This window comes from Sorex araneus, chromosome 4 (genome assembly GCF_027595985.1).
Source record: "Sorex araneus isolate mSorAra2 chromosome 4, mSorAra2.pri, whole genome shotgun sequence".
In the NCBI taxonomy this organism is placed as follows: Eukaryota; Metazoa; Chordata; class Mammalia; order Eulipotyphla; family Soricidae; genus Sorex; species Sorex araneus.
In genome coordinates this window covers 103415154-103441560 of record NC_073305.1, presented here as the reverse complement: position 1 = coordinate 103441560, position 26407 = coordinate 103415154, and the positions used below count along the sequence as shown (strand labels likewise).

General features: G+C 35.9%; 1 protein-coding gene across 1 annotated transcript in view; it reads left to right on the top strand.

Annotated features, from left to right (window-relative positions):
* Positions 1-26407, top strand: part of COL12A1 (collagen type XII alpha 1 chain) — a 122917-nt gene that overhangs the window by 71389 nt on the left and 25121 nt on the right. The window contains exons 32-51 of the mRNA XM_055135578.1: positions 858-987; positions 1590-1726; positions 3155-3284; positions 4442-4584; positions 5920-6049; positions 6706-6848; positions 11052-11181; positions 12290-12409; positions 13514-13660; positions 14300-14416; positions 14577-14723; positions 15236-15310; positions 17514-17653; positions 19368-19491; positions 19662-19805; positions 21618-21782; positions 22847-22885; positions 22977-23115; positions 25527-25669; positions 25971-26080. Of these exons, the coding sequence (XP_054991553.1) occupies positions 858-987; positions 1590-1726; positions 3155-3284; positions 4442-4584; positions 5920-6049; positions 6706-6848; positions 11052-11181; positions 12290-12409; positions 13514-13660; positions 14300-14416; positions 14577-14723; positions 15236-15310; positions 17514-17653; positions 19368-19491; positions 19662-19805; positions 21618-21782; positions 22847-22885; positions 22977-23115; positions 25527-25669; positions 25971-26080 (2553 nt within the window). The remainder of the gene's footprint in view (positions 1-857; positions 988-1589; positions 1727-3154; positions 3285-4441; positions 4585-5919; positions 6050-6705; positions 6849-11051; positions 11182-12289; positions 12410-13513; positions 13661-14299; positions 14417-14576; positions 14724-15235; positions 15311-17513; positions 17654-19367; positions 19492-19661; positions 19806-21617; positions 21783-22846; positions 22886-22976; positions 23116-25526; positions 25670-25970; positions 26081-26407) is intronic.

The window sequence follows — 26407 nt, the reverse complement described above, 5'->3', positions numbered from 1 at the left end:
CATGCCATTTTCATGAAATTTTAATTAGTATGGCATAAACACTTAAAGGCTGTTAACACATCATACAGATTTTCTTTCAACAAGATATCTAGATGACCTTAAGCAAAGTATAAAAACAATTAAAATGTAGTCGGAAGAAATTGAAGATGTTTTCATGCCATGAAGCTGGCAACAGAGATGAAAGGAAACCTTTGCCTTTTAATGACTAGGCTGAAATGTTTAGTCCTATTATAGTGGGAGTTTGGGGTTGGGGAACACCAAAAAGCTTTAGATGCTAAATCATTAGAATGTGTTCTAAAGCAAATTTAAAAAGTTAGAAACAAATTAAGAATGGCAAAAGTGGGCAGCCTCTTAAAATTCTTTTGTTGCTTATTTGTGATTAGTGCCTTTTGGGGGGAATGATCTGTGAAAAACATTTTGGATGCCGTTGAAATGTCTTTGTGAGTTGATAGCTTAGAATCCTTTTCATAATTTTAGGAAGATATTTTGCATTTAAAATGATTTCATAAGATATGTTGTAGGCTTTCACCATGGCTCATTTTTAAGATATTGGTGTGAGTCTTCAACAGTTCCTTTGAAGAAAGAGCTTTTCTATTTTTTAAATTAAATTAAAAAAAGCTGGTGGGGAGGTTTCCAAGCAGTAACGTAAATGTGAGATTTTTCACCTGAGATTTTTCGGACAAATAGGCTGGAGATTCAGTGCAAGGGCTGAGGATGCTATGTCAGGATTCCTGGGCCACACTTGGGTACACAGAGGGCCTCCAAGGCTACAGTTCTGATGTTTGGTACAGAAGTTTTGAAAACAGATGTGTGAGATGGAGAGAACAAGGTTAACAGGCATCCCCGTTTCACTCAAGGCCACGATTGGAGGACGTCAGAGCAGTGTGGTATTACAGAAACTGAAGCCTGACACTCCTTACACCATCACAGTGTCCTCTCTCTACCACGACGGTGAGGGAGGTCGGATGACCGGAAGAGGCAAGACCAGTAAGTAAAGTCTGACTTCTACAACTTGTTTTATAGCCCTGATTGGGAAAGAATTACATGTTTATCTGGAAGCACAGACATGGCATGAAGTTTTGCTTGTCTTACAAAATGCTTTTAAAGATGAGACTCTTAGGGGCCAGAGAGACAGTATAGCAGAAGAGTGCTTGCCATGCATGAGGCAGACCTGGCTTTGATCCCAGCACCCTGTATGGTCCCTTGAGCCCTTCCAGGAGTGATTCCGGAGCACAAAGCCAGGAGTGAGCCTGGAGCATTGCCAGGTGTAGCCCAGAAGCCAAAAAATTAAAAGAGACTATGTAAATATCTTTGCTTATATTATCTCTTTCTGTAGCAAAACATTTACTGTTTTCTAGGGAAAAATATCTCTTGGGATAAAAAATACCTTGCACAGAGAGAGATGAAATTTCTATACCAGGTTATTATAGATTTTTTAAAAATTATGTGCTACTTCAATAAATGTTTGTGGGACACTTACTATGGGGTGGTTGCTAACTTCTGGACACCTGGGAGATATTGATGAACCCACATTTCATGTATGTTTTTTTGTTAGGATCATACTATAACATGATTTTTGTGTGTTTCAGAACCTCTGAGTACCGTGAAGAACCTAAGAGTATATGATCCTTCTACCAGCTCCTTAAGTGTTCGTTGGGACCACGCGGAGGGAAATCCTCGTCAGTACAAGCTCTTCTATGCACCTGCAGGTGGTCCAGAAGAAATGGTAATTGTTTCCTATAGTGAAAAATTCATGCTTTTTATAAAACTATTGATTGAATCATTTAAAAGTGGAGTCAATAGAGTTAAATGCTTTTTTATTCAGGAAGTTCATCTAGTAAAACTTGACAGAATGTGATAGGGATTATTTCAAAGGTTGGGGCTGGGGGAGTAATTGTTCCAGAAGTTATGAAGGGGTCCTTAAGATTGTATAGTGTGGTGTACAGAGACCAACATAACCAGTTGTGATACTATGTGGAAGTACATATTTATTATTTTTTAAACTTTAAAATTGAAATCACATTTGTTGACAAGAATATAGTTTTTTTTTTTTTTTGTTTTAAGGGTACCATATCTACCATCTAGGAACCAATATCTCTTTACCATAGTCCTTTGGATCCTTTCAGTTCACATGGCCCCGTACCCTTTGGAAACCTCAGTCCTTGGTCACTTTAAAGGCTTATTTTAATTAATTAATTAATAATTTAATCACAGTGAGATACAGAGTTACACAGTTGTTCATGATTGGATTTCAGTCATGTATTGTTCTAATACCACCAGTGCACTCTTCACCAGTGTACATTTCCCACCACCAGTGTCTCTAGTTTCCCCTCCTGTCACCACACACTTTTATTCTCTCTCTCTCTCTCTCTCTCTCTCTCTCTCTCTCTGTCTCTCTCTGTCTCTCTCTCTCTGTCTCTCTCCCTCCCTTTGGGCATTATGATTTTCAATACAAATACTGGAAGGTTATCATGTATATCCCTTTACTTACTTTCAACACTCAGTTCTTGTCTAGAGTGATCATTTTAAACTATTATTCTCATATTTATCCTTTCTGCATCCTAATTTCCCTTTTCCTCCCATATATTTGTGGCAATCTTCCAACCATTCATCAGTCCTCCTGGACTAAGACAAGACACTAAACATTAAGAGAGAGAATAAGAGAAAAATAAGGAAAAAGATACTAGGACAAAATGCAAATAGTATCCATAGTTCATATAAAAGTGGCAATAAATTGTTTGGAATATCATTTAACTAAATGCCAATGACCTCAACCCACCAATAAAATGGAAAAGAATGGATTAGGAAAAAAAACTCAACATTGTACAACAACAGCTTATTGATCATCAATGATAAGCATACAAAGTGAAAGGCTGGAAAAAAATCCTACAGGTTAGCATAAAAGGAACAGAATTAGCTCTATTTACATCAGACAACATAGATTTTAAAGTTAAGCACATAATGAGTTACAGGGATGGATATTATAAATGGTTAAGGAAGCAATATAACCATAGGATTCAACACTCAATATATATTCAAATGACTATTTGATGTATTGATTTTTGTTTTGAGTTAATGTTTTGGGCATTATTCAAATATTATTTCTTCCACAAGTTTTTAAAGGTCAGTGATTTATATTTTAACAAATCTCTAGGTACCAATCCCTGGGAATACCAACTATGCCATTCTCAGGAATCTGCAGCCAGATACTCCATATACTGTTACAGTAGTTCCTGTTTATAATGAAGGTGATGGAGGACGAACATCAGATAATGGAAGGACATGTAAGTAAACATGCACACAAATTTAACTTTTCCTTGATAAATTTTCATTAGAAAGACCATACAGAACAATTTGTAAACTTCAGGATTATAGAATAAAAAGGTTAAAAATTTACCCATTTTGCCTTTTAAGCACCACCAAATGTTAAAAATCTGGTATATAAAATAAATTTATAATGGCCTCGATAAAGGTACTTTTCTGAAAAGATAATTTCAGGATTATAAACATGTATACAATTGACCATATGTTTCTTTAGTCAATCTCTTTGTCACAAAATATATTGACCTTTGTTTTGTCTTACATATTCATGTGAAGCCCTGTTTTTAAATTGAATTGAATTTCATAGAATGAATGGTTAAAAATCTGTTTATCACATTTCCTGATTCACATTTCTTTGATTTGCTAATGAAATGGTTTAAGTATTAAAGATATGTGTGCTTTCATCTGTCATTAACATCTTGAGAAGACAGGTTATGGTGATTTTACTTTCATTTGTACTATAGCCTAAAGACTTTTGTGTATATTTATAAATATATACTTGAACTAAAAAATATACAGAGCGATAGCTGAAAGGAAACATTATGGGTTACTTGGGTACAATGACGATCTACAAAGTTGGTGCTACCAGAATATGATGTTAATACGTAAATTTAATTTCTGTGTTTGATATGCTTTCTATTGGCAGTACTTAAGTAAGACTATATTATTTATTTCTCCTTTCTTTTGCTTTTTGAAAACTCACTGAACACACTGGTAGTTCTTTATTAATTGAAAGATTGAGATATGGGAACTAGTTGATGGACTGTTGCCCATTTTTACTTAGAAGGCAGACAAACTCTCTTAACATTCCTCTCCTCTATTTTTCCATTTCCTATGTTGGAAAACTGAAGCTTCTTTTTCAATTTTTGTCTCTTGACCTTTCATGACCAACCCAGCACTATGAACTTTACAAGCTTGCTTCGTTGGCAATACCTTTGGTTCTGTGTAGACAAAAAGCATAATTATTTAATTTTGACTAAATTTGGATTTGAGGAATTCTGTTATGAGTAGACTGAAGTGTTTCATTTTATTACAGAGTGTGAGAGCTGGAGAAGTGATAACAAAAATTTGACATGTATACACAGACTTAAGACCTATAGATTGACTTTTCTTTCCTCAGTGGTAAGAGGACTGGCAAGAAACATCCAAGTGTACAACCCAACACCCAATAGCCTAGATGTTCGCTGGGACCCTGCGCCTGGCCCTGTGCAGCAGTATCGTATTGTGTATTCCCCTCTGACTGGCTCAAGACCCTCAGAATCTGTAAGTCATTTTGTCATCTTGGTGCTCAGCAAAAGAATTTTGTAGGTTCTGCTGTACCTACTGTGACTGCTGGTGCAGAACAACAGGCCAGTGATTAATATGGTATACAGTCTCATGGAAACTGTATTTCCTGAGAAAGTCTTGCGTTTGTGTCATGGTTGATAGCTTGTGAGGTTGTGAATTATGAACAAATCAATGTTTAATGCTAAATGATTTATTTTATTAAAGTAAAGGAGGTGCATTAAGTGTAGGACTAATTGGCAAAAACAGATTTTGGAAGAATGCAGATTAGCTATAAATCAAAAGCTGCAGTATTAAATGAAAAGCACTTCTAGATCCATATGAACTTTTGTTGTAAAGTGAAAATGTCTTTATTAGGAAAGTATCTTAATATTTGCCTCTACTGGCTGTTACAAATTGTCTAATCTATCTATCTGAAGGATGGTATTTTTTTATAGGATGATTAAGTTTTCTAACTAGATTAATAGAAATAAGAAATTACCAGTTTGAGTAAGGATATTAACAACAACCTAAGGGAACTAAAACATAGACTAAGTGAGAAGTCTTTTTAATGATCATCAGTTCTTAGAAGAAATGAATAAACCAGCAATACTTGTGTTCTGAAAGACTTGTATGGCCCCATGCATGATGGCATATTCCAACAACTTTTCCTATCTACATAGATGAGGCCACTCTATTTTAGTTCTTATTTTTACAAATTCTCCCTTACCAATGCAGGAATCCCTTCTCTTACGTGCATCTAACATTCAAGCTGATATTTAGGTAAATTTCATAAGCCCTGCATGTAATATGTGGAAACATTATCTATTTATTTATTTGGGGATTTCCAAGTGATGTTGAGGGTCGGAGGAGGCTCAGGGATGTTCATGGTGTTACTCTGCCTACAGAACCTGCGTTTCATTGATTGGCCTGAGGATGTGATGCTGTTCAGCCCCACAGTGATGCTAAAGGGCCTCCAGGGTTAACCCAAGCAAAGCTTATTCAAGTAGTACTGGGTTCAAACTTCGACTGGGTACATGCTAGTCATGTACTCTAAGAACTGGACTATCTCCTTGCCTTGGGAATAATGTACTAAATGTAAATGTAAGATGACTGAAATCACTAAATGTCAAGTATGAACAAATTTACTTCAGAGAGGGAATTTCTGAATATCATCATTTCTAGTCATGTGGTTGGGTAGCTCTTATAAGAAAGCACAGCAGTTGATTAGATGTGTCTGGTATCAGCCTTTGATGATAAACATTGTAGTGATGAATACAAAGACTTGTGAAGCAGTTGATGTCAGACCAAATATGGCATTGACTCTCTTTCCAGATTGTGGTGCCAGGAGGTGCCCGCTCAGTGAATCTGGAGCGACTGATTCCGGACACACCCTATGATGTGAAAATCATCGCTCTCTACTCTGATGGAGAGGGGAATCCCAGTCCTGGCCAAGGCCGAACACGTGAGGCAGATTCTTTCTTTACTCTGTTCCCTTTTAGCTAGTTTGGCAGGGATTCTCTGCATGAGTGATGAGAGGGAGGTAGGCAGTGAGTGAGAGCGGTGAGTGAGAGGGGGAGGGAGCCTTCTCTGCTTAGATCTATGATTGTCCTGGATTTCCCCACATTCACATTTGCAGGCTAAGGTGAACTTCTTGGCCACACTCTATGTTTACTGAAGATCTTTCAGTCATTTTTTCCACATCTAAGTGTAAGAATGGTTTCTTCCTGCTTTCTGCTCTGCAGGGGCCCTTTTACCAAAGGGGCACTTGGGAATTGACATCTACATTTTTCTATCGTTTATTTTGACCTCTACATTTTCTGACACAGCAGGTGGTTATAGTGTTAAACCGCTTTCTTTGCGAGTATGTAGTTAGGTTCAAACCTAGCTCCCTGTCACGGAGAGTTCAGCATGTAACCAAAGCTCTGAATTGTAGCGTTCCTCCTCTTTATCTTTCACATTGAAACAGTGAGGGATATGGATTTTTATTTTAAGGGAATTATGGAATAAACAGTGAAATATCTGTAAGTAAATTCCTTAATTTGACCTTTACATTTCTTTTCTTCCCTTATGACCACAGTGTGTACAGGCAAGCAACTAATGCCATTTTTTTTATTTTAGTCCCACGAAGTGGACCAAGAAACCTGCGAGTCTTTGGGGAGACAACCAATAGCCTCTCTGTTACTTGGGATCATGCTGATGGGCCTGTTCAGCAATACCGGATCATTTATTCACCCACTGTTGGTGATCCCATTGATGAATACGTATGTATGATATCCATTTATTTAGACATTTAATAGTATTTTCATGATTGGAGGGTGAAATGAAGCTTTGTTCTTTAGGACTATGCTGTAATTAGAGTTAAGCATAAAAGCTGACTCTAGTTTGACAACTCTTCCCACCCCCAGTGTTAAGGATTAAAAATGTGACATCACACATGCAAGAAAGGTGTTTGGCCATTGAATCACAACCTGCTCCAGTTGCATTGTTTGGTGATTCTGTCAAACATGATATTCGGATCCCTAAATGTGCCTACTGTGGCCACTTCAGAGAATATGTCTTTGGCCTCATTTATATTTTCAAAACAGATGGAAAGACTGTTTCAGGTCACAAGAAGGTTTTGTTTTTGGGGCCACACCTGGTTGTACTCAGGGATTACTCCTAGCTCCATGCTCAGGGATCACCCCTGACATTGCTCAGGGGACCATATATGGTGCCAGGGATTAGACCCACCTTGGCAGTGTGCAAGGCAAACCAGTTACTAGCTGTACTCTCCCTCTGATCAATAGTGGTTATTCTGAGCTACCTAAATGAATGAATGTTCAAATGATGTGACTGCTGAAACCTGCACTACACTGTAGCTCTGTCGTCCCATCATTTGCTCGAGCGGGCACCAGTAATGTCTCCATTGTGAGACTCATTGTTACTGTTTTTGGCATATCGAATATGCCAAGGGTAGCTTGCCAGGCTCTGCCGTGTGGGCGAGATACTCTCGGTAGCTTGCTGGCTCTCCAAGAGGGATAGAGGAATTGAACCCGGATCGGTCTTGTGCAAGGCAAATGCTCTACCCACTGTGCTATCACTCCAGCCTACCATTTATAAAAGCAATTCCCATACAAGAAATTCCTTAAATGCCTAAGTCCTAATTGATATAGATACACATATACATTACTGAAATATTTTTATTTGAATTGAAACTTTTTCAGTGTGCTTGGTTTTGGAATCTACTGACTCCTATTTTAGCTTCAAACTTTTGATCATCATATTTTTTCTTTCTGGAACAAGATTCATGTTTCTTGCAGCTTCTTATGTTTGTAGATATTTCCTATGGATATAAACACCACATTCTTTGAAGTTTAGTAATTAATTGATGTGAGAGTTTAGCAGAAGAGTACACAAAATGTGGGTCATTAAGAACCCAGAGCTAGGCTTTGTAACTGTTTTGGATAATTCTCCTTCCATTAACACACATTGTAAAATATTTCATCTACTTGAATTTTTATTTAAAATTGTAATCTATGCTACCATTTTATTAATCAGAAAAACACGTAACTTAGAGTTTTTAATCAAATTGAGATAGAGTATTTTGCATTTAGTTTTCCAAAAGAAAGATAATTGCTTTAGTATTAGTTCAGCTTTGCTGTAGACAAGGGCTGAAAATTTCCCTTTATTTTCTGAAAGCATTAAAAACAGAACTCTGTCCCTCAGCTCAACATTTGTAATCAGGGACTTCATTCTGGAAATCCCTGGCAAAGGTGATCCATGTTGTTTGCAAAAGGGATGGGGTTTGGGAATAAAGATGGTGAGATACAGATATTCATTTCCTTTTTATGGACGCAGTTAAATGTGTCTTTCATTTCTTCTTTTCCATATATATATTGCCTAGTTAATATTAGACTATGATTTTGAAAAACTGAGTCAATGCTGGTTTGTATGATGTATGTGCTTCAGTGGCACAGTTTTACATCTCTTCAAAAATCTTGTTAACGTACTACACTCACCTTTCAAGTACTTATATATTTCTGTCAAATTCACTGGATCCTTTTTTTGCTTGGGTACATGCCTTCCTCCCTTGGTAACCTCTATTATGTAGTCAGAGCCTAAGGATTTACTTTTGTTTGTTTTTGTCTTTTTCCTTGTTTTACTTCTTTTTATCTCTCATTTGAATGAGTTTACTTGGCATTTTTGTCTTTCTCCTAACTTATTTTGCTTAACATGACAGTTCTATACTTGTTACATAAGATACGGTTTCATCTTCTCAAAGCTGAGTAATATTCTGTTAAAATATACACATAGATAGATACATGTGTATCTATTTGCCATCTATTATCTGTCTACCCATCACAATTTTTTTTATCCATTTTTTCATTGTCACTTGGTTTGTTTCTATATTTGTCTATGTAAATAGGTTTGCATAATCTTTTTTGAATGAGTGTTGTGTTCTTTAGATAGATGTCTAACTGTGGACTTGCTGGATCATACTTGATAGATCTATATTAATATTTGAAGAAATCTCCAAACTTTTACATACACCCTGGATGATTACAGTTCCATCAACAGTGTACAAGTATATCTTTTAGCCTACCTCCTTGCCAATATTCATGGTTCTTGGCCTTTTTGATATAGGCTGTTCTGATAGATGTGAAGTGATTCTCATAGTAATTTTTATGTGTATTTCCCTGACTTTATGTGATAATGAACATTTTTTTCTTTTTCTCTTTCGAATTCTTTTTGAAAAACTGATTCTAGTTTACAATACCATTGACATTTATAGTTTGGGTAGACACAGTTACCTCACCTCACCACCAACAAGGTGCCAAGACATCGAACACCCCCAACTCCTCTCCAGGCCCCTATTGCAATTTTCTATTAATTTTTATTCATTCTTTCTATCTCCCTTTATTCCATTGTCATTGATGTTGCTGTTGCTGTTACAAATGGGGTTGCACACACACCCGACAATAATGCTTGCACAGTTTTCACTTGTGTTCACCAGGGGTTGAACATCCTTTGTGGCCCTTTTCCAATCTGGTTGTAGTGCTTATGGGGGGCGGTTGTTTTGTGGTTGTGGTACTTAACACTGGTCATATTCCCTGACTGCTCACACACCTTTTAAGTAGCTGCATTTTATGGGGGTCACATTGCTTTTTGTGGTGCACATGCACACCCGGCTGTGATAAAACTGGCATTTGAGGCACTTGGGGATCACAGACAGTAGAGCAGCCAGGCCCCAACAGTAGAGCTGCCAGGATTGTCCTTGGCATTGCAGGACACTGGTAATTTAAACTCACAACCACACACTTGCAAGGCTGGTGCTCAACATGATGAAGCCATTTCTCTGGCCCAGTGAATGTTTTTTTGTATCCCTGCTTGCCATCTGTATGTCATCTGTAAAGTGTCTGTTCAGCCTTTCTACCCACTTTTTCAGGGATTGTTTTCTTGTTCCTGAGTTTTATGAGTTATTCGTTTTCTTTGGCTATACCGCTTTGTCAGATGTATGGTGTATAAATATTTTCTTTAGTTCAGGAGGATGTCTCTTTGTTTTAAAAGACTGATTCTTTCACTGTACTTTTTAATTTGATTAATATCTGATCATTGACTTTCAGGGTTTTTTTTCTATTGTTAGAATGGAATCTCTGGAGACATCAGGGAAACAAATCTCATGCACAACTTCTTTTCTTGTGGGCAGAAACTGAGACCATTTTTACTCACTAATATATTCCAATCAGCTGACATTATGCATGGCCCATAGTGGGTACTTGATACATGATGGATACATAAAATATGACCTATACATGATCGCTACTACATGCTAGTTGACCAAAAACTTCCATTCAGTAGATTGGGAACACCTGTCAAGGCGATTAGAGGCTGCCCCCAAAGCTTCCATCCTTCTCGGAGATCCTGGCAAGCTACCGAGAGTTCCTGCCCGAATGGCACAGCCTGGCAAGCTACCTGTGACTCAATATGTGTACTCAATATGCCAAAAACAGTAACAATGATGGTCCTCATTCCTCTGATCCTGAAAGAGCCCTCAATATGACATCAGGCTACACTAGCATGCAACAGGGACAAATGGAGACATTACTGGCGCCTGCTTGAGCAAATTGAACAACGGGATAACAGTGATACAGTGATATGAAATATAACATATATCAGTATATGAAGGAAACAGACTATTGACCACTTTTGTACTCTGTAATTGTGCTGAAGTTTCATCCTCTTAATTTTCTTCTGAGATTGTGGCACATAAGTGACTTGAATTTTGAGCCTAGATCTTCTTGAGACTCAAGTCATCATTACACACTTCACAGACATAGCGCAGGCCATTGGGTTTTCCATGAGTAGTAGCAATAAAAAGAAAAATGAAAACACCATTACTCTTTGTGGAAATATACATAACAATATTGCCTTTCAGTTTGGAAGTGTCCTAACTAGTAATAAATATATACTTTGACTTTCTACAGACCACAGTCCCAGGCAGAAGAAATAATGTAATACTGCAACCTCTTCAGTCTGATACTCCATATAAAATTACTGTTATTTCTGTTTATGAAGATGGAGATGGTGGACATCTAACAGGAAATGGACGGACTGGTGAGTGTCATATGCTTTTACAAATCTATAAATTTTGTCTTTACCCAAATGCATTTCAAATACAATATATTAACACTGCATTATCATTGATTTTTGTCAAAGTTGTATGAGAACAAAATATTTTTTCAAGTTGATATACATATTTCCTGTAAGACTATAAGTAATGACTCAGTGACTACTTAATATTCTACTTAATAATGTTGTGATTTTCAAGGGGTGGAGCCGAAGGAGTGCCTTTGGGGGCTTAGTTATGTTCCCTAAGGGGGACCTGGATACTCTTGGTAGCTTGTCAGCCTCTCCGAGAGGGATGGAAAAATCAAACCCGGGTCGGCTGCGTGCAAGACAAATACCCTACCCCCTGTGCTGTCACTCCAGCCCATGACAGTGACAGTGACAGTGACAGGAGCTGAAGGAGTGCCTTTGGGGGCTTAGTTATGTTCCCTAAGGACGACAGAGTAATGATCGTGAAAAGCATCATTTTAGTCCCTTGCTAACTGTGGCCAAGCAATTCACATCTTAGTTATGCGGTAAGGTAGTTGGAATAGTTAGTCTCTAAATTGCTCTTTGGTTATCTGTAGTCTATAGAATTCTAAAAGTGGTGTGAGATCTTTTATTTTTCTCTTTGAATTAAAGAGCAGCAGATCTGTAAATTACTTGTTGAAAACTAAGCTTACTGTTGAACATTTTAAAGCATTTAACTATTTTCTAAACAAGGGCATTATAGGACCCTATTAAATTGTTTTGGGGAAAAGGAGAGAGAGAGCAAAAGGGAATGCTCTGCTACAGAGGCAGGGTGGGGTCAGGGGAGGATGGGGTGGGGGTGGTGGGAGGGATGCTGGAACCATTGGTGGTGGAAAATGGGCTCTGGTGGAGGGATGGGCACTCAACCATTGTATGACTGAAACTCAAGCATGAAAGTTTGTAAGTCTGTAACTATACCTCACAGTGATTCACTGATAAAAATAAAATAAAAAGTATACAATTATATAATACTAAAATTGTTTTGTGGAATTATACTATCAATATGCATAGTAAATACCCATAAAGTTCCATACTCTATCTATGTGCCAATGAACAGCCAATAATTAGTATCAATATTTGTTTACAGTGGGACTACTTCCTCCTCAGAACATACACATTTCTGATGAATGGTATACAAGATTTCGGGTATCCTGGGACCCTTCGCCCTCTCCAGTTCTTGGATATAAAATTGTATATAAGCCAGTGGGTAAGGAAGCATTTTTTAATCAGAGAAATACATTAAGGAGTTATTTGTATATGAGGGTTCTTTTTCACATCTCCTATAATTACATTCTTTTGGTTGATAAGTTATCATATCAGCCCCTCTTCAACCAGAGGTAGTGGCTCAAGTGCTATTTTGGAGATAGCATTTCAAACTAATGATATAAAATATCCTCATTTCTTCGAATGTACATGAAACTCAGTTTGCAGGACTAAAAACTTTGACCTGGTTCATAAAATTGCACAGATTGAATCTTTTGTTACTCAGGCTACCTTTGTATATTCATGTGTTTAGGTTATATTTATTGTGATTGTGAAATAATACATATTTAATCAACAAAAAGGTCTGTATTTCCCTCTCCCCCATCATTATAATGTATTATCTAGTTTGGGGTATATACATTAGCTTATTCATAACAAGCATGCTTTTAATTTCCCATGAACATTTTCACATAGATATGATTTTAGTTTAATTATTACTGCAATGTTATCACTATTTCTATGCTTTGTCATTTAGCTTAGCAATATGAAAAAATAAATAATCTTCCTGTGACATATGTTAGGGCATGTATGCACCCAAGAAGGCATGGATTAGGAAAAAAAATAGAGAAGCGAGGGCAGGAAAAAGAAAAGGTAAGTCTGTGTAAGAAATGGAAAGTCAAGGAAGAGATGTGCATGACAGCCTTCAGTAACTAAATGAGGTCCCAGACACATATACTTAGCCCTCTCTGCAGCTGCAAAATGCATCGACTACGTGTAAAGTACTATGCTGTTTGTGGGGCACTTGGAGAGGAAGCTTGAGAGCCTAGGTCAGTTGATTGTGTTATTGATTTATTAAAGGAACATTGATTGTAAGCCTGATACATTTTAAGCACTGTACTATGCTTTGACAATAAAGAATTCAGTCTCTGCTTTAAGCTTTACATTCATTTGCTTATAAAAAACAAATAGAGCGTATGCGGCAGTGAGCAAATGCCAGTGTTTATGTAGTCAGTGGTGCCCATGTTTTCATTTGTGTGTGTTACGTTTAGAAAAATTTAGCATCGGTGATGGCATATTTTAATATATATTTCTGTGATTGTTATTAAAGGTTCCAATGAACCCATGGAAGTATTTGTTGGAGAAGTAAGATCATATACATTACACAATCTGAACCCTAGTACTACCTATGACGTGAATGTTTATGCTCAGTATGATTCTGGACTTAGTGTTCCCCTGATGGATCAAGGCACTACATGTGAGTCTTATATCTTTTTACAGTTGTGGGGTAAAGACTAGTACAAATGGTCGTTAGTCGGTTTTAATTTTGTTCCTTTTAGCTTATGCAAATATTCTCAGCATTAAGGTAATCCTTTTGTGTCCTGCTAGATAAATACATAAGGAATTGAGCATAAAAATGTGTAAGATCATTTCATATGAAATCACTTTGAATATTAAAAAATAAAATTATATAAATTATGATTTGTTCATAAATGATCTGTAAAATTGGAGTTGGGATGCTGTGTAATATTTAACATTTGATATAAAGCATACTATCTAAATGCATTGATTTAATGAAGAGTTTTCAAAGAAATCACATGACTACTGATTTGGTCCACAGATATATTCTGTCATTACAAGTGCTTAACAATTATTTAAGGACTTAGCAAATAACCTTTCAGAAAAATTTCTTATTTTTCGTGAGATGCTTATGACTTTCACAGCATTTAAAGGGACTGTGTGGAATTTCCTTTCTTTGAAAATTAATACTAATAAGGCAGGCCAATTTAGGTTATATTACATTTTCATTTTTGTTTCATGTAGTTAAACAGTGTGATTTTAACATTAATTTTTTCAACCGCAATTCTTAGGTACATCTATTTTCTTTATTTTGTAGTATATTTAAATGTGACAGATCTGAAAACTTACCAGGTGGGATGGGATACTTTCTGTGTCCGATGGTCACCTCACAGGGCTGCCACCTCCTACAGACTAAAACTGAACCCTGCAGATGGTATGTATTAAAAAGACTAATTAAAGAAACTGGAAATCATAATAGCGATATTCTAAGATTCGATAAGGAAGATGCCATTCTGTTTATAAAATGATAAAGCTAGTGTGCTTGAAGGTAATTGATGATGTCGCTGGCATTTTCCCTTTGTTTTCAAAATCAGGAACCAGAGGACAAGAGATCACAGTGCGTGGATCAGAAACCAGTCACTGCTTCACTGGTTTGTCACCAGACACTGATTATGGCATCACTGTTTTTGTACAGACGCCTAATCTTGAGGGACCTGGTGTGCCTGTCAGAGAACATACTAGTAAGTTTTGAGTGACCTGGCAAGTTCTGCGTGCTTCAGAAAAGAACACTAGGTGGGACACTTAAGGGATTATGTTGATACTTCTTTCTAGAGGCAGTATCTAATCATGTCAGGCTCTTGAAGGGGTGCTCACGGGGGAGGGGGGGTTCAGGATCTTAATCTGTAGCACAGTCATGTGTGCTCATGACACAGTTGGCATTTTTAGAAGAAAGATGAAAGAGGGGGGTCTCCAGCCGACAGTATAAAGATGAATATGTATATAGTGACTTTTACGTATTAGGCTCTATCTGGAGTCTTGACAATTACCCTTAGAACCTTGGCCATTCTTTCTATGGCAATGATTAGTGTTGGACAAATACCAAAAGTATTGGACAAAATATAATTCCCAGTTTGTCAGTGCCAACGAGACTTGACCGTTTTAATGGAAGATTTAAGTAACCTTTAAAATTTATATTTTGTGGTATGAAATATGCACATAATATATTTTTCTAATTCTTGTTTAATATTTCTAGCTTTAAAACCAACAGAAGCCCCTACAGAGCCACCTACACCTCCTCCTCCTCCCACAATCCCACCAGCTCGGGACGGTGAGTACAGCTAGTTGGGCAATACTTTCAATTGATGGTGATTTATAGCCTCCTTATGTGTACTGCCTGTCTGTCATTTTTGCAATATTGATATAAAACAGTTTATTCAATTGATAGAAATCAATTCTGATTTATTATCCCTGCTGCTGATATTTTTAGATCAAATAGTAGCAATTATTTATTATTCTTCTCCTCCAGGGACATTTTGGTGTGAATAAAGTAGTTGTAAGTCTCATTATGTCTTTACTTGAAACTGTTTTTATAGTTTTGCAGATTAGGGTCTTGGGATACACTATGTAACTGATAATCACGTGGTGGGTACTTCTTTCTGTGGCTGCTGACTTGATAGGCACTGTGAACCTTTTTTAGCCCCTGGGGTATTTAGCTTTGAAACTTTTGGCTTTTGACCTGGCTAGATTCTGAATTACACAAAGCTTTTTTTTTTTTTTCAAATACCCATTCAGCAAAGTTTGAGTCATATTTGTCACTTACTGTGAACTGGTGGAAAGACATACCGAGCTCTTAAGACTCAGTAATTTGGGGGTAATTTTCAGTGCTTTATTAAATTAATTATAGTTCATTATCTAGTGAGTTATACTGTTCCACTATCCTACTTCCAATTTTTAATTGAAAGCATTTCATATTTTAAAAGTATTTTAATTTCGGGTCAAAAGATAGTACAGTGGCTAAGACATTTGCCTTTCATGTGACTGACCTGAGTTTGATCCCTGGCACCACATATGGTTACCATTTAGGCTCCCACACAACAAAAAAGTATTTTAATTTTATTTTATAAGACTATAGAATGCTATAATTTTATTAAGCCTATTAAATAGTAAAACTGAAAGGTTTTTTTAAAAACTATTTACAGTATATAAAATGAATTTCTTTAGACTTGAAATAAATTCTGCAAGTTTAGTAAATGTTGGCTTTAGAGGATTTTTTTCCTAGTAGACTTTTTAGAGTTGTGAGGGTCACAACCAAAATTGAATTAAAATTAACATGGTGTTCCTATCTATATGTCTAAAATCCCATCCATATTCCCTTTTCCCTAAGTCTACACGGATAACATAATCATCACTCAATATCCCTTGTTTATATCAGAGTTCACTGTTGGTACTGTAGATCCCACATGTTAAATTTTCATACTTTAAGTTTTATTTTTAGAATATATTTAGCCTCTACAGTTACATTATGAATACATACATACATTATGAAATTACCTTATGAAATACATTTATATTATGAGTATGTACATTATATTAAAATATTCTTTTATTTTTTACCTCCCATCTTTCCCTATACTTAATTCTGGTTATATAATTTCAAGTTAAATGACACTCAAATTATGAACATGATTGCTTTCCATTTGATTTTCTTCCCATTTATTGTTTGAAGCTGTTTGAAAATTTCTATTAGGAAAAAAAAGTATCTTAAAATTTTTGTATTTATTTATTTATTTATTTATTTATTTTGGGGTTCAGCCAGCTCACACTGCTCAGGGGTTACTCTTGGCAGTACTCCTGGGACTGTATGGAATGCCAGAGATTGACCCACCTTACTATCTCTTTGGCCTGTTCCAACTTGCAATTTTTTTGTTTGTTTTTTAGACCACCCCACTGATGCTTAGGGGTTACTCCTGGCTCTGTGCTTAGGAATTAATCCTGGCAAGATCGGGGACCATATGGGGATTTGGTAATCGAATTCTGGTAGGACATGTGTAAGGCAAGCACCCTACCTTATGTACTATTTCTCCAGCCAAGAGTAAGCCACTTGTTTTGTTTTATTTTTTGGGCCACCTTGGTTACACCTGGCTCTGTACTCAAGAGCTATTCCTGGCAGTGCCAAGGGGACCAAATGGGATGGTAAGGATCAAACCTGGATTAGCTTCGTGTTCGTGGAAGGCAAGCACCTTACCCACTATACTATCACTCTAGCCCAGGAAAGGCATATTTTTGAAAACTGGTTCTAAATTGATGATGCCATTTCAGAGAGGATATTGAAAGCCAGTTAAATAAACACTTCTCAGATTTTGTTGTGATTCTGAAATGCCCAGGATATACTGTGCTTCTGATTCATGCTTTGAGTTCCCAAATGTTATACTGTGTTTCGCAGTTATGCAATTTTGTTTGACTAGAAGAATTAATGAGATATCTATTAGATTAATAAGATTTTGGGGATATCTCTGTTTTTTTATCCCCAGTGTGCAAAGGGGCCAAGGCAGATATTGTATTCTTAACTGATGCCTCCTGGAGTATCGGGGATGATAATTTTAACAAGGTTGTGAAATTCATCTTCAATACTGTGGGAGCCTTTGATGAAATCAATCCTGCTGGAATTCAGGTAGGTATTGTTTCATAGGTGACTGATGATATCTTATTACATTAATGATAAGTGATAATGATTAATGATTAAGAGAAAATAAATATTCCTCTTAAGTATTCTCCTTGGCTAGTTGCTCTTCCTGTTGAAATATTTATAGGATTCTGACTCTAATTTCCTGCTTAAAACGTCAAACAGTGATAATTTCCTGAAATGGTTAGAATGTTCTAGAAGTTAATATGTTGTGGTTTTCATACCAACTAGGCCAGAGGATTCAGTGGTGAATAGTGACTGGAGTGAGTGTGCACTTGAGGAACTTGGAGAGGCTTCCATTCTAATAGAGGGCCCAAATAATAATTTATCATTTGTCTGTAACTTATTTGTTACACCAAGAATCTCCCCTACCATTCCAAACCTCTTAGAAGCCACATACTAAGGTCCAGTGGTTGTAAGCTATTTTGAGGGATATTCTGAATCTGATTGAAACTATTATTAACTACTTTCTGGATTCTACAATCTTGCAGATCCACTTCAAATTCCAACTTTGTTTGAAAAGTTTCTTTGATGCCTTCAGGCATTCTGTGCTTCAGAAGGATTTGTCTAGTTAGTGTTACAGCAGTTATCTCTTTCTATTGTCATCAATTATGATTGTCTTCTGTCTAAATCACTGACTCATTGAGATAAGAGATTATGTTCTATTATCTTTTGGAGTTTGTATTTCTTTTCAGTAGCATTTTAGAGACACAGGGAAATAGTACATTTTTATGCAAGCCATACACAATTTTATAAACATACTGTATTCTTTAATGAAATAGTACTTTTTGGAATTTCCTGAATTACAAATCCAAAAATAATTCCACAGAAGTCATTTTACTCAAGAAGAGTAAAAAATCAGGTCAGTTATAATTGTCCTTCAAACAACCCTAGAAAGTAAGTGTAATTATTTCCACTTTACTGGGAAGAAAACCAAAGCCCGAAGAGATTTTGAACTCATTAAAAGTCACATAGATATTAATTGGCTGAGGTAGAATTTGAGATTTATGAATCTTGATTATAAAGGATTAAGAATTCTGGTTTTTATTTTTCACTTAGACCACACGCATACTAAATTTGTGATGCATGTTAATTTTTGCCACATATGGGACATTTCCATATTATTGTAAAGAAGAAGTTATTTTCAGTATGAAGGAGCAGTTGGCTATAAAACAGTGTTTTGCCAACATTTGAGTTCAGTATGATATATTCTCATTTCAAATTCTGGAACCCACCATATTTTCCAGCTTCACTGATTCCTTTCTATATCTTAGAGAAAGGCAGCAGTGACTAATACCTTATTAATATCAATTACTGACAATTTAATTGAAGAATAAAAAGGAGAGATTTTAATTAGATTATAGCAGTCAGTGCTATAATATTAGCTATAAAGAGCTTATGATTCTGACTGTACTACCTTGCCAATTCTGCTGCTAGAGGGTTCACCGGAGAATTTGAATATAATGAGAGATTACTTTCCCTCACCACCAATCTGTATTTCTTTCTTTTTTTTTTTTGCTTTTTGGGTCACACCGGCAATGCACAGGGGTTACTCCTGGCTCATGCACTCAGGAATCACTCCTGGCGGTGCTCAGGGGACCATATGGGATGCTGGGAATTGAACCCGGGTTGACCACATGCAAAGCAAATGCCCTACCCGCTGTGCTATCGCTCCAGCCCACCAATCTGTATTTCTTTTCAGGTCTCATTTGTGCAGTATAGTGATGAAGTCAAGTCCGAGTTCAAGCTGAACACATATAATGACAAAGCCCTAGCCCTTGGTGCACTACAGAATATTAGGTACAGAGGAGGAAACACAAGAACAGGTATAATTAATAATAATGTACATACTCTCCCTCTTCAAAGCCTTTTGAATGACAGAATTGATTAGACCATCACATTTAACATGCACATTCTTGTTCTTTGGGCATTGCTAATGACTTTGGGATAGTTTGCACTGAGCTGTTATTAAAATGATTTATGCCACACTCCATAGGTAAAGCGCTCACATTTATCAAAGAAAAGGTCTTGACCTGGGAGAGTGGCATGAGGAAGAATGTCCCCAAGGTACTAGTGGTGGTCACTGATGGCCGGTCACAAGATGAGGTCAAGAAGGCAGCCTTTGTCATCCAACAATCAGGTAAGCATGGATGTGAATTTGATGCCAAATGATTATACTCATAATATTATTTTAATGGTACCAGAATGTTTACAAAAGACAAAAAATATTTTGTTTCACTTTGTCATTCTTGGTTTAAGTTGTGCTCTATACACTTGTGATGGTGAACTATATTCAATTATATATTGGTTTTGTAATTTATCAGAAATTATATGGTGCATTCTTTATGTAAGAAGTGACTCGGGACTTATCAATGAGCAAACCTAATTTGCCAGTAGTGGCTGGAAAGACCAGAAAATGATAATGATGGTCCTAGAAAATGCTTTCTGTCATGGCTGGCTTGAATCCTGATGGAATTTTCTATGTAGATATAGACATAGTAACCTTGCAGATGGAGACTTAATGCAGAAACTATCCTGTATAAAGGAGTAGCAAGATTATCAGGAAGACATCCCTGGGGCAGATCTTGGCAATCAGATATCCTGAAAGTCACTAGATAATGTTGGTCTTTAGATTAGTTATTGGGGATCATTAGAGATGAGACAAAGGCTTTCTTTTTTGTTTTGTTTTTTTTTTGTTTTTGGGTCACATCTGGCGATGCACAGGGGTTACTCCTAGCTCATGCACTCAGGAATTACCACTGGCGGTGCTCAGGGGACCATATGGGATGCTGGGATTCGAACCTGGGTCGGCCGCGTGCAAGGCAAACGCCCTACCCGCTGTGCTATCGCTCCAGCCCAAAGGCTTTCTAATACTTGCTTTTATTAACTACCCACTGTTTCTCCCCTTAGGCAGGGTCCAAGGTGGATATATTTTAAACTTATATGTCATGTTCACATGAAATTAGTCATCTGTATGTACTTGATTCTTTGGCTAAAAGTATGAGTCATGAATAGGTCTAAGTCATAGTATCTTTTTTGTAAAGGTTGTTCTTTGCATTGATTTTTAAAAATCTTTGTGTTATATGAAAGATTTTATGAAGATTTCTTCACTTTTTGAAGATTTTTGTATATTGTGGACTACTGAGTTATGCTTGGATTATGTGTGCATGTATCCCAAATCACCTTCTCATTATATAACTTATCCTTTTATAGTTCTTTTTTCCCACTTTGGGATAAAGTTTTTTTTTTTAATAAATAATCAAAAGTTAATTGCTGGCAGCTGTAGGTTCCATTTTAAAGTTCCAGAGTATAGCCTGTGTGCCTGAGTTTGCTGAGAAATTCAGTTTCAAAAACCCAGGTTTTAAAGTGAGTTCATTTTTGTGTTGAGTCAAATATTTTAAAATGTTAGTGATACTGAGAGAGTATGCATAGTTCTTAGGACTGTGGAAACCAGAAAATATAAAGGCCTAAAAAGTGCATATTTACTTTTTACTTTTCCTTATTTTGTTTTCCCCTGCTTTTTCTTGAAGGGAGGAGTTGGGATTCACTCAGCTCTGTTCGGCACTTGAGTCCTGGCTCTGTTCTCAGAAATCATTTGAGTAGTGCTCAGAAGACCATGTGTAGTGCTGGGGATAGAACTGGGATTAGCAGCTTGCAAGGCAAACACTGTAACCCTCTGTACTCTCCCTTTGGTCCCCTATTTAAAAAGATTGTTTTGCAATATTATAGCATTGAGGTATAATTCTTAAGACCTCAATATGTGCATTATGTTCACTATTCCCATTACCAAAGTTCAGTGAAAGAAAAACATTCATTAGAGTTTATGTCTATTTAAAGGACTTCATATCCTAAGAAAATATGGCTCTATTTCTGCTAAATTTTTATTTGAATTGTTAAACAATAGAGGCTAAGAAGCAGATCTAAAATTAACACTGTAAACATTACTCTGCAGGCTTCAGTGTCTTTGTAGTTGGTGTGGCTGATGTCGATTATAATGAGCTTGCTAACATTGCCAGCAAACCGAGTGAACGGCATGTGTTCATTGTGGATGACTTTGAATCTTTTGAGAAGATTGAAGACAACCTCATTACATTTGTCTGTGAAACTGCCACTTCAAGTAAGTAATGGTCCACATGAACCAAACACAATTTGATTTGAAAAATAATGTGCAATTCCCTATAGAAAATTTGTACCGAAATAGATCCTGGGAAATCACTTGAGAACTTGATGAATCATTATTCGATTAAGATCATGTGAAATATGTGCTTGTCAGAGTCCACATTTAGCCTGGAAGATGTAATATGCCTTGTACGGAAATAAAATATTTTAATATAATGTCTTTCCCCCAATTCATAATGTTTGTGGCATTTGGGAAAATTAATTTCTGCTTTGAAAATGCATTTATAGAAATATTTCTGTGGGATGAAACTTTTTGCTATTAGGAATCAATTGCTATTTGTCCTGTGAACATCGCGTTTTAAAGAGCAGTGGGAAAAAATGAACTTTTGTTACACTGAAATTCATTTTGATATTTTGGGAGGAATGTATATAGATTTTTTTCTTGTCATTCCAGGACCTAATATTGAAGTTTTTAAATAAGAGGAAGGGAGAAACATTGTGTTAAGGACCAAAGACTGATTATTTAAGCCAGTTTATCCTCTTTCTCATCCATTAGCACCAATTATTAAGTGATAATTATAGAGACAGCTTCTTACCACCACTCTAATAAACTTTACTTAAAAAACACCTTCAGGACTCACTCTGGTTAGAAATATCAGTGGTAAACATTGCATATTCATCACTGGTAGAGATGAATATAAGTCTCAAGGACCAGTTAGAGAAGAGAATCATTTTGGGACAAGTTTGTGTTTCAAATTACTGGGGAAAAGGTGCTCTAATTTATTGAAACCTACATGAAAATCTTTCTCTTAAATTATATTTTGACATCCTTAAGAACACTTTAAAATGGAATTTTAAAGATTATTCAGAAAGCATCGGTCAGTGGTACAATTTCTTCTACACTGGCACTCACAGAAAGCAAAAATTGGCAAATTAATTTTTATAGATGATTGAAGAATTTTGTTGCTTGATATATATTTATAGCTTTTGGGGTAGTATATATAAATGCTTGTATATAATACTTGTTATTTGCACCTAATGAACCCATATTGTACTTCACAGGTTGTCCTCTCATTTATTTGGATGGCTATACCTCACCAGGTAAGCATATATCCTTGGACCAATTTCTTTTAGACAACAAAGTAATTAACATGCTCTCATTTCAATATTTTCCTTTCTTTTCTAATGTAAGGTTTTAAGATGCTTGAAGCATACAACCTAACAGAAAAGAACTTTGCTTCTGTACAAGGAGTTTCTTTGGAATCAGGGTCTTTCCCCAGCTATTCAGCGTACAGACTTCAGAAAAACGCCTTTGTGAATCAGCCTACAGCGTAAGTGTGGCAAAAAGCCAGGCATCTTTTATTAATCCATGAATTCTTCTCTAATTTCTTGGAATCCTGGAATTTTAGAGTGTCAGAAGATTCTTGTGGATGACCCATGTCTAATTTCCTTAAGGTCAGTGTCATCCATTCAGTTTCATTGGAGACTAGAACATAGGCTTTGCTCTCCTAAGACCCAGGAATATCAACTGGGTCTAGTACTATTGACTGTTTTGAATTTAAAATTAGGAATGTGATTATGCTTCTTCCATGGGAGGCCATTTAAACAAAAAGTCAACTTATTTTGAAAGTTTCTCCCTCTGGGGCAGAGAGACTGCATGTTTCCTACAGAATACAGCACACATTCCTTTTAGTGTTTCAAACTTTCAGAACATGAAAGACTGGCAGTTTTGCTTGTCCACATTCAAACAGGCTGCAGTTAGTTATCATTGGCCAGTGTCTAGCAGTCTCTCGGGTAGCTCTAGATGTTATTCTACTTCATGAAAGTTTGCACCTGGGCACGATAACCCAAATATGTATTTCTTGCTCATTAAAACAAAGCATTTTAATGTTGAGAAAGATGTGTTTGGCAACTTATGGAAAGAAAAGAACAAGACGAAACCAAGCTTTTAGAAACTTCCAGGAGAGGGTCAGAAAATGATGCCGGAAATTTGAAATACTCCGGAAAAGTGGGTGGAAAATTCAGACTTAAAACCAAAGCTAATTTCTTTTAAAGAAGTACAGATCATATTGTTGTAGTTAGGCCACACCAAGTTCATAATTCTTTTATGGTTAACCGTGTTGGTTTTCAGTTTTAGATTTTTTTCTTTTAGTGAACTTTGGTGTGTAAGTTTACCTCAAAATGAATTGCTGTCTTTTAACTTACTTGCAAGACCCAGAACTCAGAATTGAAAGAAGTATAAATACAATTAACTTTTTTATAAGTAATGGTTAACTAAGGAAGAAAGAAAAAATGGGCTAGGTGAGGGATGAATTATTATGAGGATATATTTAACATGTAATGTAAATATCGTATGTTCTCGAACACACAAAAGGCATATTCCTGAGAATATGCTTTAAGAAGCAGGGCAGCATTGTGTTCCAGAAGTACTATTGGTTTTCCACTAGGACATGAAGCCCAAGAGATAGTCTGGGCCCTCTGCCAACGTTCATGAACGAATAGCTTCTTTTCTGTCCAAGAGTTGATTACATGGCCTTTTTCCTACCTTCAGGGAGAAAGTTTTATTAAATGGTCTCAGAGAACCATCTATTCTGTTTCAAAGATTTCTCCCAGTCAACTCTGTAAGGACACACGAGACCACATTTTTTTGTTCAACAATTTCAGAGCCAAGAAACATTTTCTTTTAATTGAATCAAGTTCTTTTGTCCTCACTAAAGGTTTGCACGTGGATATGACATTAATAATCATTATTGGTTTTATTATGGAGAAAATATGGGCTTCTGGTGATTATTTGATTAGTTTAATTTCAAGAGAGGAATTTGGAAGCATGAAAACCAATAGAGATAGGACTCTAAATTAAAAGCATCTTATTAAAGGTAACTTATGACCTCACACTCTGACACTGGAAATTAACGGTTTTGTCTTGTTCTTTTCTTTCCGAAAGTTTTACATTTAGTAAAACTATTTTATAGAATATAAGAAGAATCAATCTTTAGAAAGAAAGATAAAATGGGTTGAAAGCAGACTGCTAACTTCTGCGTAGTAATGTTTAAGGGTGCTAGTGTTAGAGCATTAACAGTTTGTAACCATTGTAATAAATATTAGTTTCATCATGGGACATCAATGGACATTTAAACTAGAGGCTTGGAAAGTTTTCTGCTCATTTGTTTGTTTGTTCAGGCCACACCTGGTGGTGATAATGGCATACTCTGTGTTGACAGCATCACTTCTGGCAGTGCTCATGGGACCACATGTGGTACCAGAGACCTAACCTTCTGGATTGGCCTGTGGCAAAGCAAGTGCTTAATCTGCTGTGCTATCTCTACAGAAAGTCTTCATAAAAGGATTGGAGACTTTTATGAGAAACAGTACATTTGTTTGAAAAGTCCTTTAAAGTCATATTCGTCAATATGTTTATCACTTAAAAAAAGCCTACAATGTTATAATTGGTTTGTCTTAAGAAATTAGTTATGAAGGACAAAATGCCATTTGGCAATTTTCCAGACTTTTTTGACTTTATCAGATTATGTATATTTTTACTTGCGTAATGATATTTTGAACTATTTTTACTGTCATTCCTATTTTTTCTTTCTTATACATACCTAGTATAAGATCTAATTATTTATAAATGATCTTTAGTACTGTCTATAATAAGATCCTGGTGCAAATATTTAAAATGTTTTCTATTTATGACACTATTATCATTCCTTCTCTCACTCATCCACTTTGTTCTATTCATCAGAGAGCTACATCCAAATGGACTCCCTCCTTCCTACACAATTATATTATTGTTTAGACTTCTCCCAGAAACTCCCAGTGATCCTTTCGCAATTTGGCAAATTACAGACAGAGACTACAAACCACAAGTTGGAGTGATTGCAGATCGTAAGGGTTTTTTTATCGTATTTTAAGACATATCCATATTTGCATTTTATTATTTCTGTTTATTTTATGTACAGTTATTACATATTCTGTTCCCTTCACTTTTTTCTTTAAGAACCTTTTGGATATATATTTATTTCACATATGCTTATAAAGTATATCTTAGCATTAAATATTTTATTACATGTCATCTCAACTGAAATTATTGGTTTTAAATAAATCCTTCCAACAAAAATTATTTACTAATACTCAATATAAAGTATATCAACTATGTATTTTAATAACACATATATGTTGATTACAGCTTCTAGCAAAACGTTATCATTCTTTAACAAGGATACAAGAGGTGAAGTGCAAACAATTACATTTGATACAGATGAAGTGAAGACATTATTTTATGGAAGTTTTCATAAGGTAAAAGCATAATGTCTGGTTATTTATAAACAATACTCAAAATGTTAATTTATTTATTAAAATGTCATGTTAAATTGCTAGGAAACAATTTAACAGCTAAATTTTACAGAGTAATTAAAATTAGAAAATTTGAAGCAATAATTCTTTTATAAGGAGACAACTGCTATTAACATTTAGATAAATTATCAATAGTAATAACTTTACAAAATTTGAATTATGTAGTAAATTCCATATTGTAGAAATTTTTCTTATCCCTACCTCTTTACCATGAACATTTCTGTCATGTAGTTTTAAATTTTAATTTTTATGGATTATATTTTAATGGTT